This window comes from Neopelma chrysocephalum, unplaced genomic scaffold, assembly GCF_003984885.1.
Source record: "Neopelma chrysocephalum unplaced genomic scaffold, ASM398488v2 Primary Assembly neopelma1_42, whole genome shotgun sequence".
In the NCBI taxonomy this organism is placed as follows: domain Eukaryota; kingdom Metazoa; phylum Chordata; class Aves; order Passeriformes; family Pipridae; genus Neopelma; species Neopelma chrysocephalum.
Window position 1 is genome coordinate 12998270 of NW_020897700.1, and position 16843 is coordinate 13015112.

General features: G+C 40.0%; 1 protein-coding gene across 3 annotated transcripts in view; it reads right to left on the reverse strand.

Annotated features, from left to right (window-relative positions):
- Positions 1 to 16843, reverse strand: part of GALNTL6 (polypeptide N-acetylgalactosaminyltransferase like 6) — a 481442-nt gene that overhangs the window by 10935 nt on the left and 453664 nt on the right. For all 3 annotated transcript variants that reach the window (XM_027676722.1, XM_027676721.1, XM_027676723.1), the window contains 2 exons: positions 13141 to 13362; positions 5989 to 6105 (listed from right to left, as the gene is read on the reverse strand). In XM_027676722.1, the coding sequence (XP_027532523.1) occupies positions 5989 to 6105; positions 13141 to 13362 (339 nt within the window). The remainder of the gene's footprint in view (positions 1 to 5988; positions 6106 to 13140; positions 13363 to 16843) is intronic.

A 16843-nucleotide genomic window follows, 5' to 3' on the forward strand; every position in this document is an offset into this window, starting at 1 on the left:
AAAAAATCTCTGGTGACACAGTACTGTGGAGAGGAGAGGAGATATGCTGTATTAAAGCCTTTAGTTACCCCGGTTAAAGCAGCACTCGTATACTCCAGGACTTCAGCTGCCTAAGACTCAGAAAGCTTCTGCCAGTGATGTTCCTTTAGCTCTCATTTGGGTCTGAAGAAGGTGCCTAGAGATATCTTCCCATCACAGCATCTTTCCTATGTTCAGTGAACAATTTCCTTTTGTTTATATAGGACGCTGTTGCTATTACCTCTTGACTGTCTTTTTTTCCCCCCAAACAACACATGTTAAATGATCTTCATCTTTCCACTGTGAAACCTGTGAGCTACAGGCAGCTTGTTAAAATCCCTTTTCTTGCTGCCTGAGAGGAGTCATGGAGGGTCATAGTTAATAGAGGAATCCTTCTCAATTAGACATCAGCTGTCTGAAGTGATGCTGTGACACTGCAGTCTTTCAATCATCAGATGAAGGTGACAGGTCTGACAGCATCAAGTTTAAAGATGTGGAGTGAATTTTCCTTTCCCATGGACCAATTCTTGCAGAAAAGAGGCTTCAGGTTGTAAATTACTACCTAGAAGCTCTACCAAGAGCTGTGAGGTTCTTTTCTTTTATTTTCTTTCCTTTTTTTTTTTTTCCTTTTGTGTGAGTGCTATTCTTTGGCTTTCTGCATGACTTTTGATTTTCCGTAGGAAAAAAAAAGAAATGTAACGCTGAGAAAGTGACACCCTCTTTAAATGAGCAAACTTTGCTAGTAAAAACTCTTTAGCTGAGACGGTTCATGTGGAACTGCATGCAAGCTTTTTGTCCGCAGAAGCAGCTCCCCGTACTGAGCTCAGACCGCCCCCAGCACCTCCTCTCAGGGTCCCTTTGGTCCTCATCTAGCATCCTGCTCCCTGCAATGTGTACGTTCCCTGATGGAAACAGCTATAAATTGAAGCTTAATATCACATGGGTCTGATCCTGAATAATTCTGTGGTAGTTCCCAGGTTTTAACCCTTTCATTGCTATAGTTACCTTCTTTCCATGGTCTTCCTAAAAGATACAACTTCTAAAAATTCTGCACCTTCAATGCTGTACCATCATCCAAATACCACATTTGAGAGGTGTTACTGTCTCTCTTGGCCTGCAGGCCCAAAATACAAGCATATATCTGAATATTTTCCTTTTTTGTTGTGTTTCTTATTGTAAGCCCTTGTTCTCTCTGTGAGCTGCTGTTACTCCCTATTTCTTCTGTATTATAGGTTTCCTAGAGAGTGTTTTCTTAATCTGCCCCTGTGTCCTGCTTATGTCTTCTTTTTCCCAGAGTGCGTTTTACATTCATCTGCAGTAAAATGCAGCGGACAGCCTTAACTTTATTTTCAAAGCAATTTCTGCTTTTCAAAAGGTTAAATCTATTTCCACTTTTCTTTATATTTCTTTGAGGAAGCATCAAGGACTCCCTACAATGATAACTTATCATTTCACAAGAAAAGACAGAAGCTAAGATTTGGCACAGAAAAAAACTATGCTGCTGTTTCTTTAGAAAAAGAGATGGCTGAGACAATTTTCCTTTAATTAAAAAACTACAGAAGCCATTTTCTTTATCTTATCCTCTACCTTTTTACAGACATGTAATATACCTAGAGCTGAAAGCAATGAATAACAAATACCTAGATGAATGGTTAGAGAGAGTTCCTATTGCAGGACCATCCTCATCTTTCATAGTGAGTGGCTTTCCAAATTTCTCATTCTGTGCAGGACTGGTGAGCTGAGGGGCCAATTCTTGCTGCTCTCTGGACCTTGGCTTGAGGACTACTACCCACTGAATGCATCAGTACACATGAAAGAGCTCGAGCTAGCCTTTAAATCAGATCATCTTGATCTAGATTGTACCTTTGCTCTTTCCACTCCTGTGTGGTTTCTGAAGGCTACAGGGCCATGTCCTGTTTGCAAGTCAAGACATGGTAACACAATGGGGGTTTTTATTCCCTTCCACTGAAAACCAGGATCTGTGCAATATTAGATCTCAATGTTTAGACTAGGACAGATTCTTTTTCCTTCTTCTTTAGCCTTCTGTTTTTTAAAACAGTTTTATTTTTAAATAAACAAGTATGTCTTCTTCCTAGTGATACTATTATAAAACCAACCTTGTTAGGGACAGGAACTCAGTTTTAGGACTAAGAGAGAGAAGAGAAAAAAATGATCAGAAAAAAAGTTATACTTCTCTATACACCTAATTGTTATTAAGACCTTGCAATTACAGACAAAACATAAAGGCTTACAGTCCTTCCAATCTCATAATTCTAAGCTATTCTACTTTAAACAGCAATTTTTCTCTAGTTAACACTGAATCTGGCCAATATAAATATTATCTCTCCACTGCATAATGTGCAACAATGCTACATGTTATTAGCTGAAGCCCTGAGTATATAATGCTCTGCTTTGCCACCACTTGTCACTTTGGATTTTGTTGTTCTTTTGTTAGGAACCGTGTCAGATTTTACAATAAATGGCTGAACCCTTTTGTACTCTTTTTGTACTTCATTCATTTCTGACTGCTTGTTAATTTGAAACAAGGTTGCACCTAAATTCCCAGGCACATTATTAACAAACAGCAGGTTGATTCTTCACCTGCAACACACGGAGCTGCTGTTAACTGCTCCCTGCTGGACCCAAGAAACCCTGTGTCCTGGCTCAGTGGATGCTCATTCTCCTCCTTTGCCTTCTCTCACATCACAGTCTGTAAAACACAGCACTATCCTCTGCATTTGCAATCAAGCAACCTTTCAGCCCTTATGCTTTGCCTTTTCATGTAGCCTAGCCCTGTCATGCAGTAACTGGGGAAAATACTGCTTTCCAGCTTCACTTATAATTGGCACAGGGCCTGAAGAATGATTGTCTGATACAGCCACTGGCTTGGGACTGTCTATAGGACAAAGGCCCTTTTGATACCATTAATACTTTCCAGCCTGACAACATTGCTCAATTACTCGCTGTCTGGCCGGGGTCTGTGAGCTGGCATTGTGCTCTGACTACGGCATCAGACTTGAGAGGACAACGTGTACCCTGTGCAAAGATGAAACATCATGTTTCAGACTGGACTCTGACTTGTTAGAGATGGTGCCTGTCCATCTATTCCCTGGCAAGGCTGGGGGACTTGATAAGACACAGTGATGCCTGTCATTTTCCTTTGCTATTGGTTATCAGTCCAGCAGAGCCCTAGTTTTCCCTGAAGCCAGAAGTTAGCTCTGGAAAGACAGAGGTGGAAGAACACAGTGCCCTGACATCCTCCTGCCCCTTTTCTTCCCCTCTGGTTCTCAATTTTGGGGAAGTTTCTAGGAACCACAGTGACATTCACCCTCGCTTCCCACCTATCTCATGTTCACCAGAAAGCCTGCAAGTGCTCCACAAACCTTTTGACTGCTGTTTGGCCGGCCTGTTTGTACAGCCCTGGGGTGGAAGGTTGTCTTCCTCTCCTTGGGTCTGCTAAATGGCTGTGCCCCCCAGAACAGTGTCTGAGACTGTCAGCTTTTAATTCCTACCCTGGTAACATGACACGAACCGAGTGGCACAAAGGATCATCTCTGTCAGCAGCAGCACTGATGCCTGCTGCACTGGTCACATCAAGCTACTAGAGTTTGCCACTGAATTCCCTGGAAATTTATACCAGAAGTTACAAGTCCAGTTCAGTGTCAATTCATGCTATTTGAAATATGATAATAAAATACTTGATATTTTCATTAATACTGTTAGTTTCTACATGCATATGCAGAACTCATGTAGGCAACAAACTCCAGAAGGATGAAAGAGAAGATCTCTCAGGTTGGTCAGGTGTTTGGCAGCTATCCCCACTCTCTAACAAAGATAATCTTCACAGCTTGTTGTGATGCAAGTGGAAGATCACATTCCTTCTCCTCAGGGGATGTTTCATTAGACCATGGTCTTACATCACTGCTAACAGGATGGGAATTGGGATTGAGTATGAAGAACCAGTCAAGAAACGTCCACCAAAATGTACCAATCTAAACCACACTTTTGAGGGAATTTTTTCACTTATAACAACTGTCACCTGCACAAACACAGATTTTGACACAACACCGTCCCTCCCCGCAGCAAACGAGAGGAATCAAAAGCGAAAGGATGGCTTTGGGTGTGGGACGCGCACCCGTCGCTGGGCCCGTGAGCGGCCGGGGGGACGCGCCTTGCGCTGGCCAGTGCTGCCCCCTGCCGGCCGCCCGCGCAGCGCGCCCGCCACCCCCCCGCGCACCGAACGGGACGGCACGGCCGGGCCGGGAATCGGCACCGAACCGTCCGGCACGGCTGGGCTGGGGCTCAGCACACCTCCCCCTGGGACACTGCACCACCGCATGGGAGCAGCGCTCCCGGGCAGTCCTTTCCACACTCTGCGGCAGTGCGAGGGGATGCGCTGTCCCCCATCAGCCCGTTAGAAACGAGTTGTGCTGTCCCTGGGGCACAAGTCGAGCACCGAAGGGCTTGAGGCTTCTTGCCTCTGGTTCTGGAATCTGAGGAGCTGGCTGGTTGAATTCCCTTCGTGTTAGCTTCGTCTTATTGATTCTGATGAGGTCACTTTTCGTCCTTAATATAGAATGAGACCTTCATATCCAGTCTGATCCCAAACGTTTCAATGCACTGGAGTATGCTGTAACACAGATTCCTCCTTAGCATCCTTCTCCCTTTGTGTCCCTTCCCCTTCACCCAAGCTCTTACTCTTTCAAAGGATATTTCAAGTCTCCCTTTTCTCTGCTAACTTTTTTCCTTTTCTCACCCCTTCATCCAATTTTCTTCCCTCCTTTCTCATCCCTGGCAGCCTCAGGACTCCCTCCCTCCCCTCCTGAAGAGGGTTTGGAGCTTCTAATGTTTGCAGATTTTAAAGCCAGAGAACACTGCGATGGTCTAGTCTGGACCATACAACTTCCTTCAATTAACTGCTTGAATTACTGGATGTCTTTCGTAAGCAAAACAAGATTATATTTATCTAGTCTTAGCATTCTATCCCTGTGCAGTATCTTTGGTAGCTATCTGAAGAAGTCTTCTTTCAGCAACTTCCTTTTTTGCCATGTTGGCACTTACCTAAATTGCAATAATCCTTCAGGTTTATTTCATGCACCTCTCCCCCTGCATTTCTCAGTACCCTCAGAGAATGGTTTCTTGACCTCAGCACTTCAAATACCCCTCAGAACTCCTCTCTCCTGAGCTTTTAAGTTTTTACAAAGTGCCGTGTATGACTGCCAGGTCAATTTTTCTCTTCAGCATTGGAAATTTTTTTCTAATATGGGACCTTTCGCTGTGAAAGGCACACTCACTAAAATTGCTAATAAACGGTTAGGTTGTACTTTCCATCTAGATTGTCTTTGCTCACATTGACCAGACCCACAGCCTGTGGGTCATTTCCTATGGCACTCACAGTGAGTACAAATCAGAGCTCTTTCCCTCTGTATTTGTGAAAGCTAATATTTTTCTACCTAACCAACCTAGATAAAAGTTTTTTGAGTCTTTATAATTCCTTGTCTTTCTGAAATGCTTTTCCCCTTGCTTTTCCCCATTTACCTCGCTTATACTTCATATTTATTTAAAATAGAACCCCTTATTGAGCTTATTGAGATGAAAGCATAAAAGCAGACAAAAACTAGAGCTTTACAAGCCCAGGTACTATATTTAAAATATTTTCAGGTAACTGAACCAAAATCTACATGTTTTCATGACACAATGGGGGAGAATGGGGCATCAAAAAGCTCTTTGGGCATTGTAATTCCTTTTGGAAATGAAGACTAATATACAGGTCAGGTGGCAGCTGGAATTTCTGAGGTTATGTTAAGGAGTACTTTGTAAAAGCCATTAAAGCCATTAGGGTCAGTAACAATGCACAAATTATTTCTACACTCTGTTTTGCCTTAGGAAAGGGAGAAGCCCTCAGAGAAATGTTTAAAAACTGAAAAAAGGAAGCAACAATTTTACCCTGATTTTCTGCTGTTAAAATACCTGCTCATGTGACCACGTTCGTTCTGAGCCATCCTTCACACAGATGTCTAGCCTCAGCTCAGTCCCTGTGGCTCCATGTTTACTGTCCACACAGAGGTTGGCTGCCACATTTCGAATCTGCAAAACCAAGCAGCAACATTTCACATTATACGGGGCTGCAGAATAGAGCTTTCAACATTAGGGGGTTAGGAGTTTAACTCTGAAGGGCTTGAGACTCACTATTAGTTACGTAAAACTGGTAGGAGTTATTTTTACAGGATAGAGAGCCATGTTCTGGAATGAACTACTCTTTTTAGAAGCAGCTTCAGAAGCAGCCAAGTTTGAAATATGCTGCTTAACAAATGAAAGGTAGGTCTTAAGAAATGTTTTCATGCAAAGAAATTAAGAGAGAAAAAGTCTGAGTAGTTCAAAGCTTGGTCTGACTGCTTCTTCCATCCTACAAGAGCAAGAGAGATCAACTGCAGAAGGAAATGATTTCTGTATGAGTCTCTCCCAGGCTTTGGAGCAATATGCATTAAAGACTCAGGCACACCCTGTTCCAATGCTTGCTCTTACTTTGACGCAATAACACCATTGCAGATAAGGTCACACATTAGTGCCTGAAGTGCATAAAATTAAAAAGTACTTAACAAATCTGTACTGGAACTTATGCTCACCCATGGAGGTTCCTTCTGCATGCCTGCTGCAAACACTGCAGTGTAACTTACTCTTAAAAGGAAAATCCCATTATTTAGACTGAAGCAACTGAGTAATAATTAATCTGTGACCATCAATCATACCAGTTATGTGCCACTGCTGCCATGTATATTTTCTTTGAAACACTGGTTTGAAAAGGAGTAGGTTGCCCACCAAAAAGAGCAGAATCCTTGATTTATTTTGCAAATTCATGCACATTTCTCCCTAAGTACCTTAGTCGGTCTAGTTCAAAATCCTTTACACACCTCCATAATGAAAAGGATTTCTTAAAAAAACTTACCCTGTCAATGAGATAAACAGAAATTGAGTAATCAAAGTGCACGTACAAGCATGGACACACGCACAAATTTCATAAATATAATATATAGAAAGCAGGTGCATATTTTGACATTCTGGACGCTACTCTGATTCTTACTTTAAAAAAAGCTAGATGCTGAATGGAGATACACTTGAGCTGGCATTTGTGTTTTTTTCATGAAAAATACTTTAAAGTCACTATTGTTGCCATAATATGCTAGACAAATGTAAATATTGTCACTGCATACCTCATTCACATCCAAAGGATGGAAAACTTGTCAGCATAGCACAAAACATTGCAAGGAGGAGAAATCCTCATGCATACAAGACACAGGCCAGAGCTACTCTGCTCTTTTTCTGACTCTGGAGGAGTGGGATAGAGTCTATTCACCATGGTCAAGAAAGATTTAGACAGATGGGAAATCAACAAGTAGTGGAAAAAATGTAAAAACTGTCACCTTCAGAAAAGGTTTTAAAAGCTGCATTTGCTTAGCCTAGAAAAGAGCAGATCGGGGAAAGATGGAGGAGCATCAGTTTGAGCAACTACAAGGACCTTTGATCCTTCATCAGAGCTCAGAGAAGCATTCTTCTAAAACTTGGACAAACCCAGTTCTAGGATATTTTTTCTTTTTTTTAATACAATAAAAATTGCTAAAGATGAGGTAAAACACTAGCAGTTCATACATACAACCAGATCCAGAAACCAGGCACTGAGAAGCCCCACAGTAAAAAAGATGAAAGGTAATTAGTTCTCAACAACCCTGCCTTCTTTTTCATATCACCCAGAAAAAGAGGCAGGAATGAATAATGAGTGGCATAGATTTTAATATAATATTTTTAAGGCTTCATGTGAAATACCTACTCCAAGTAAAATTTTTTTTTGAGAATGTTCAATCATTTCTCAATGCACTTAAATTTCCATTGTACAGACAAAGATCTCTGGTCTAACAGAAAATAAAATGATACATCAGGTCTATTCTTAGAGCAAGCAAGTAAATTAAAATGGAGCTACTAACAATTGCCATTAGTAATTGGGGTATATTTATGTGATTTAGAATTTAAAATGACGGTGAATACACTCCATGTCTAATGAACACTTATTGGATTAAAGGGCTTTCATAATTTTGTCTTGATGGCATAACTCCATCCCATTCTCAGTCATTTGGACTGTGCAGGAAATGTGTTCAGTCCATTTCTGGAAAAGGCTTGAGTTGAAGCTACATTTAGTTCCTTCACTGCTGGAATCCATCTCACGTTCTTTATTTCCTCTCCTCTTCCCTCTGCTCCTGAAAGGTTTGCTTGAGTTAGTTTTTCCTCTGGTTTGTTGCAGCTTACGTGTTAGCTCATCCTTTTTATGTTTCATCCTTTCAGCTGCAGAGGGGTCGCTGTTTGTTTTTTGTTTTCTTTTTGTAATACAGGCATTTCAGTCAAGTCTGTGCTTTTGTTCTCTGGTGCTTCTGTGTGGCCTTGGCAGTTGCTAGAAACTGAACGGAGCGATCAAGTCAGAGCCAGAGCCACAGGGAACATTCTGCCAAGCATCAGCACCACACAGCCTGCAAATGCCCTGAGATGTTTCCACGAACAAAGGAAGAAAAGCAGAAGCTCAGATGCTTTTTTCTTATGTATACACCAATATGCATTGAAACTGCCTTGTTTCCAGTCACACAGCACAATGGATTGAGGGGTTTTGAGGTTATGAGTTACAACTAGCAAACAAATAGCTAGTGATCCTAATACTTACATTTCCAACATTCATATTTGTGCAATTGTAGAGGCTGGGGATGAACAGGAGACAGATTTTATCAGCCATGCAGGTAGGGCATTGAGGTGCTACATACAAAGCTTATTTACTCAACCTTTAATGCCATCATTTGTACACACAAATAAACATACAAGAAAAGCATGCTTTTGAGGACTCTGTATGAACTAACTGGGACAGATAGTGGTGATATTAAAGGCTGTTTCCGAATTAAACACATTCTGAAAAAAGCACAGAACACTATCTGTAAGTCCTTATATATATTTTGTTCTTGAAATGGCATCCTAACTCACTTTCGGACACAGATATTAAGACCATGGGCACTGTAGTCCTTACAAAGAACAGATGAGGGGTAGAAGCAGAGAGAACACAGCTTCCCAGGACCCGGCAGTTATACTGACCAATATTCTTTGATAATTCTAAAACTCTACAACTTTGTTCACAGGCAAATGAGTTCCTTCAAGACTTGCTGTTGAGGTAGTAGGTGATGTCCTGGCTCTGCCTGCATCAGAGCCAGGCTATCGCTCAGATACATTTCAGTCTTCCTGGGGAAAAGGAGGGTGAGCTGGACAGGGAGAGGCAATCCCAGGGGTTCTGGAAGCTACCCCGCATGCTCATCATAACATGAAACTGTCTGTGCCAAAAGCAAAAAGTGGGAAAGTGTAGCAACCTAAACACAACTCTATGTTCAATATGGTAATCTGTGAACGATGAGTGTGGAGATGGTGTTGGGACAATCCCTAGGGTGCTCTAATACAGTAACAAGAGAGGCACCTTGATGGTATCAATTTATATAATACTTTCCATTTAAGGGATTTAATCCCTTAAGTGGCTGTAGTTCTTAGAAGATATTATCAATGTTCATTTATGTTGCTTTTTTTTTGTTCGAGCAGCTCTTGGAGCCACTTTTAATGCACTGCTTACATTCTCAGATAACCCTAGGGCCATCAACGGATCAAATATGGAAGAATGAGCCACCTCTCTTGTCAACTGCTACATAGTAATTTTAGAGTATTTATCCTTTGTGTTAGCCATAAAAAAGGAAAAGTCAAAGGTAAAGGAAGTCAAGCACTGCCAAAGACCTCACTGAAGAAACAGGGGACTCTTATTCAGTGCGATGCTGATCCTGATGAAAGAATTTGAAGAGTCCAGCTGTGCAGCACCTGATCTGCGCAGGGTGGGGTTATATCGCTTTTGTACAACAGATGTGTGACACTCGGTGGGCTGAGATTGACTCATTAAGGGCATGAGGATGACATACTTTAAAAAAAAGAAAGTAATACAAAGAGAAGTTAGTGAGTTCTTAGGCTTTCATCTTTTTTCAAATGTGGTACTTGACTTAACTTCATAGGGGACATTTTCATGTCAGTGTTGTAAAACTGTTCTGTAAAATCCATGAGCTTGGGACCGAGAAAGGAGTACCTTCAGGTCCTACAGCTTAGCACTGCTGCAGTGATTGAGACACTTCCTCATTAAATCACTGAATAATAAGTTTACATAACAGCAAATGAAACCAAGCTTAAATAACTCCCTTTTGACTGAGTAAAACAAAAAAAAAATTTCATATCACTTTGATTATAGGACTCATGAAAACTAAAATAAATGACAATCTCTGAGATGATATGATTGATTTACTGTGAAATGTGTTTTTAAAGACATTGAAAGCTGTGATATCTGCACAATATATTCATGCTGGATCGCAGGTTGTACATTCATTAGTACTTCCCAAGAAAACACTTGGTGTTTAATTCTCACCTATTGTTTCAACTTCATTAGGATTTCAAATACACAGTACAAATAAATTTTTCTGTCTTAGAAAGAGAATGGGATGGGTATTATCGTTTTTCAATTGGTAGCATACTTCCCAATATATTCAAAAGGATAAGAACAAAACGTAATTGAAAACTGTCCTTTTTTCCGCTGTGGGAAAGAGTACAATTACCTCACTCAAACACAGAACTCACAGTCTCACTAACCTTAATCTGTCTGGATTCACTGTTACATTGCTTTACTGCACATATCTCAGATGTTACAAGGCAGAGCAGAGTATCAAGGGAACCTACACCCTGCCAGCTACAAAGGACAAAAGGCACAAACACACAGAAGAGATAAGGCCATGACAAGAGTAGCAAGAAAGATTGCTTTTTGTTTTCCAAATGTCCTTCTTTTCCATCATAAACAGATTTTGTCAAGAAATGTATGAGTCAGATTTTAAACAAATGTGTTTGCAAAAAAAGAGGACTGGAGCAGAGGCTGCCTATGAGACGTCTGCTTTCCCACCACAAGCTTTTACTAGCTAAACATCAAAATACTGGAGCCAAAATTGCCTTAGTACCTCATTGTTTACCCTTTCTCAGACTGGCAGATATAACATATTTCCAAATGAAAGCAGAGAGGGTACTAAATGACAGTCAGTCTTGGCACAGACTTTGGTGTGTATAATCAGCAAGTTTTCTAGAGCTGCTTGACTCTTACAAAGCAGTAACATTACAGTCTGTTTCCCTCTTTCAGCTTCTGACAGCCATTAACCTTCAAGTTTTTCCAAGTTCTTTGCAAGTGCCAACAAATTAATTAAAACTGCACAGGAATGCGACAGTCTCAGGAGAAAACAGAGCAGTAGGGCTGAAACTTGTCTTATTGTTGTTTTAGAGAAAGCACATTTTAGAGGAAAAAGAGTCTTTGGTCTTCACATCCTTCCTAAGAACTTAATAAGCGCTTTTAAAGTACAGATTTGATATCACTGCTATGAACTTTGATTTACTTTTAAAAATACTTATTTTTATGCAAAGATTATATTAATATTGCTGTGAAAAGAATGAATATCTGAATCACAATTTCCTCCTCTTAGACTGTCTTGATTGAGTTAAGGATTGTCCAGTTGGCCATAGAAGTTACACATTTCATGATGACGGTCCTCCAAGGACACATGGTAAAGGAAGATCACGGTAGCAGTCACAGCAAGCTGATCCAGCCTGACTTCTACTGATAAACTCCTTACTTTCTGGTACACATTAAACTCACAAAGTGTGGACAGCAGCATCAAAGATAGAAGAGACTTTAACAACAAAGGAATTCATTACTGCCAAGAAGTAGCAAACAGTTAAGACACATATAAATTGAAGTTCTTTTGAACATCTGTAACTGATAGCCTACAAAGAAAAATTAAGGACTGTTACTACCACAGAAAGTTATTTTAAAAATCTCACTATGTGGTAATTCGCTTTTTTAAAAGGAAGTTATGGAGAATAGTAGAGGCATTTAGGAGTCTGTGGTCCAGTCTTAACCACTGGGAATATGCAGGGGTGTGTCTGGTCTTACCAAATGTTTTAGTCAAAACTTCAACTTCATCCTTTGGTTTACAATATGAAAGATAATTGTCTGAGAGCCCTAAGAACATCTCCTGCAAAATCAGAGAAGGCTAGAACTTGCAGTACAGATATTACTACGGTTTTTAAAAAGGTAGCACAATACACTGAAAGAGCAAAGCCTTCTTTATAGATCTTAATGATCTGAGAGGAAAGAGCCCTCTGCATGCCACCTTCCCATAGCGTGAAGCCACTGTAGTTCCTGGGGGTAAAGGCCACAGCAATTTTTCAATGAAGCTAAGGAAGTAATTTCCTGTCCCTGCATTCTTTGTGTTCTCATTTCGTCTGCACAAAACAAACTGTCAAAGCAAGGTGTGCTACAGCTCTGCTCTTCAGAGAGGTCTGAATGCAGAATATCTTTGATCACAGGTGGAGAGTTCCAGCCAGCTGTTTGGTCACCCCCTGCTCTGGAGCGATGCTCAAATATTGGCCTCTCTTTAGTGGTCTCTCCCTCCCTTCATCCATCAAAGGAGAAACTGCATTTGTCTGCTACTGGTACTCAGTCATGACAGCACCTACAGAATGCAGACAACAGCTAAGCAAAATCAGTCTTTTTAAAAGGAAAGTATTCAGGCCTCACTTGTCACACTTGCACATGTGAGCAAAACAGAGCAAACCTAACTCCACAGGCATAGAATTGTCCTTGTAAGGATGAAGTATACAGATAGATATGCAAAAAAACACAAGCATTGACTTCGGATCTGCTTTCTACTAAGGTGATTCTCTGAACCTAAAATCTTCCTCTGACATGCAATAATGAGTGCTACATACTCTTTTCCTCATTCTTGTCCTCATTGTACATACATCTTATGCTCTGTAGACACAAAATTGTAATGAATTATAAAGGGGACAGTGATAGTTCTAAGACATGAGAGTTTTTCATTTTAATGGATAGTTCAGGGATTGTTCCAACCACTGTGAACTCCTATAATAACACTTCTGATCACTGGGTTAAGTCTGAAGTAATAATTTTCATTTCCCACAATCTAAAATATTAGACTCATTTAAATTTGATCTAATTCGTATATTCCTCACCTCCCCCCAGGCAGCAGGTGGAGGTTCCACAGGCGGGTAATATTTTGGGACATCCCAAGCCACTGCAGCCATGAACCACTTGAAATCTTTACACTTCAGGTGCTTGCGCAGCTCCTTCTGGGCAGAGATATCACCAGTTGAGAGATGTCTGTACTCAGGCCGTCGCTGGTAAATGTACTCTGCAAACTCATCCATCCATGTCTCTGCCACACGCTTCAGGTTCTGTGCAGCAGAAAAAACCAAACATTAATTTCTTCGTGCTTTGAGTGAATGATATGCCTAACAGTGAGAACTAAACAAAGCAAAACAAAAAATCAGTATTCCACACAACTTTTAAGTTTAGCTGGTCTAATTTCTCAGTCTTAAAACATGGAAAAGTACTAGTAAACATATGCTATCTTTATTACATTATTGAGCAAACACTACAGAGTAGTAATACAAAGTACTCTGCTTTCCTGCTGACACCGTATGATACAGTCTTACATCTGTTGAACGTCATATTTTCCTTCATATTCTTCACGCATATTCTTCACATTGGTTTTTGACTAATGATGGATGTTGAACAGAAATTTTCTTTCAGCTGCTCACATTGGTACCTGGTTTTTTTCCCTGTTAGTTCAGGACCTGCTAGCATGCAAGAATGGTTCAAATTATTCCTTCTGAAGTATCTCACTTTGCATTTGAAAGGCATCTGAATTTTAATCTGTCATCATACTTCTCTGTCACCTAGCAATTCCTACCTAAATTTTAGGGTCAGGTCTTACATGTGCATGTTGGGGGACCTGCCCCATCTCACAGCTGGTTTTGCACAACTCCTGGACTGGAAACTCTGCTGTGTCACTGTGCTAGTAAGTCTGTGCAAAGGCATAGCACATAACCCTGAAGGGGAGCTGACCTGAAGCAAAACACCTTGTGGTGACAACTTTTGGCTTTCTGTGCTCATTCTATGGTTATTTAGGTTCCATGAAACCCAGCTCTGGCCTGTGTTCCACAAAGTTTATTTTTGTTGGCATTTCAAAGGAAACAGAATTACTTATTTTATTGCATAAGAATTTATTCAAATTATAATTAATTAAATTACCTGACTCAAATTATAAAATAAAACAAATATAATTGTAAGGAAAAATTCTGGATAGACTGAAAAGATATATTTTATTGTTATTTACCATCAAGGAGTCTAAATAGGCTGGGGGCAACTTTTTCTGTATTTTTGTTTGTTTTTAAAATTCCTCCTGCAACCCAATCCACACAAATTTATATGCACGTGTTGTAGTGGAACACAGGCTTAGTCTATTTGGTATTGCCACAGCTGCCCAATAACCTTTTATCCCGCCAACAAAGCAAAATCTCACTAGGGTGTTCTTATTGCTTTGTTTGTAAAAACAAGATAATCAAGTTTTATAATATTCTTTTTACAGAACACTAACTGCAAAATGCTGAGATTCACTTTGTAATAAGCTGGAGGACAACATACATCTGATTATTATCAACATAAGGTAATGTTTCTTTTCAGAACATTCTCTGCATCTAAGTAAGTCTGATTCATACTCTGACTTGCTTTCAAGATTCATTTGTAAGTTCCTTTCCTGAATTTTATTAATCCACATAAACTAAATGTCTCTGAACTAATAACGCTTATCTGAATACAAAGACAGCAAGATATAGAACAAAAGAAGTACTTTTAGCTGACACTGCAAGACAAGTTTTTATTTGCTTTCTCTCCATGAAGCAAATATGTTAAAACCTGCAGGGACAAAGCAAGTGACATTAAAGCAGTATGAGAATTCACAACACTCATATTCCTATTCAAAAATGGCTTGTGTCCCACATAAGGTTGACTTTTATTGAAATTTCATGAAAACCTAAATAACTTTACAAGAAATTAGAATTCAAGAATACAGGAACTGGGTACATCAAAGAAAACCCGAACAAATTCAAGAACAACATCTAAATGACAATCTCACCTTTTTGGAAGAAAACCTATAAGACAGAAATCTCCTGACAAGTAAAAATACTGTGTGATGAGACTTTGCAGATGAGGCAAAAATATGACTAAAAACATTAAACAAGAAGCCAAAATAATGCAAATATGTGTATTTTCTAGCATATCTTTCACTGTAATGCTGTACACCTCTTTTGCTACAATGCAAATGCAGTTTAAAACTGTTCTAGAAAATGCTTTTTGCAAACACTCTATCTGATAGGCTATTTTCATATTTAAAAAACATATGTAAAAAGAGCCATACAGTAAAAGTACAGTAAAAAACCCCTTCTCTTAGGAAAGAAAAATTCAAGGTAATTCTTGCAGCAACTTGCCTCACCAATATTAAGAATAGTCTCTGATAGTGTTTTTTCTTTAGTTATTTGGCTGCAGTGAAAGAACTGCATTCTGCTTTAGATGATTGCAACTGATAAAACATGAGCCCAACAAAAATCTTGATATTATAGCTGGTCACTAACTGAAAATTCTCATTCACCAGTCAAAAACTCTTTGTTTTCCAATAAGACCTTTGTCACTGCTTGGGACCCACCAAAACACAATTCCCCAAGTATTAGGTAGTACACTTTGCACAAATCTATTTAAAACTTTGTTTCTCAGTTCTTCCAAGACCATTCCATTGTATGCTAAAAATTGCCTGTAATGAACTTGTATATTATTCTTAGTACGTTTATATATTGCTGTCATAAGCCAAACTCTTATGAGGCAGCCCTTTGAATTTCAATAGGTTCCTTTTTAAAAAAACAAACCCTTGATTTGCTAGGTCTAAATCTCCAGACTGTTTATGACTATGACTGCAAGGAACTCTGTTCCAGAATAGTGGGAAGTTCTTTCTAAAGATGCCAGTTACTAGGAAGCAAGTACTCAGCATCCGAACAATTTAAAGATGTTTGTTGACTTCAGTGTGAAGAACTGGACTCTTTAACTGCCTTAAAACATTGCTACTGGAGCGAGCTGTGCAAGCCACCTGCCAGGGGATTGAAGATACCGCTGAAGGGAGGAGGCCATAGTCCACAAGCTGTTAAGTTTTGTGAGGCCCTAGGGGCAAAGTCTTGGGTGTGTGATGCTTTTTAGGCATGTGGGATGTTTATCTAAAGAAGATCAGTGGCACTCTATGGGTGTGTGATGTTTATCTCCTGTGGGCCAAGCTGTGTCAAAGGAGGCCCCTGCGTGCACACCCACGACTACCCTGGAGAAGACCTCTTAGCACCCCCTCCCCAAACCTAAATGACTGCAAAAACCAGAGCTTCCAGACTCTGCAAAAGTGGTTTCCCCCCCCTCTCCATAGGATGGCACCAGGGGTCTTTCTGAAGATATATAAACCCATCAAATGTTTGGTGAGGCTTCTCTCCCCCACCACTCCCCAATGGACCAAGACACCAGGGACAACAACCACCAAATTCATTGAAGACTTCTACCTGGTGACTATGAATCTTTATTCTTTTCTCTCTCTCTTTTTCTCTCTTTTTCCTTACACATTTTTTTCGGTGGCTATATTACAACCAAAATGGTTAAATATCTGTTTTACTCTGCAATACCCTTATTCTTTATATTGCCATGTTACTTTAGATAATAACAATCAAAACAGCTACATACCTGTCTTCCTTTGCAACCAAATTGTTTTAAAATAAATCCTATATATGTATATATCTGCAAACACTGATCATCTAGTATTGTTTTACTTTAAATCACTCCAAGGGATTT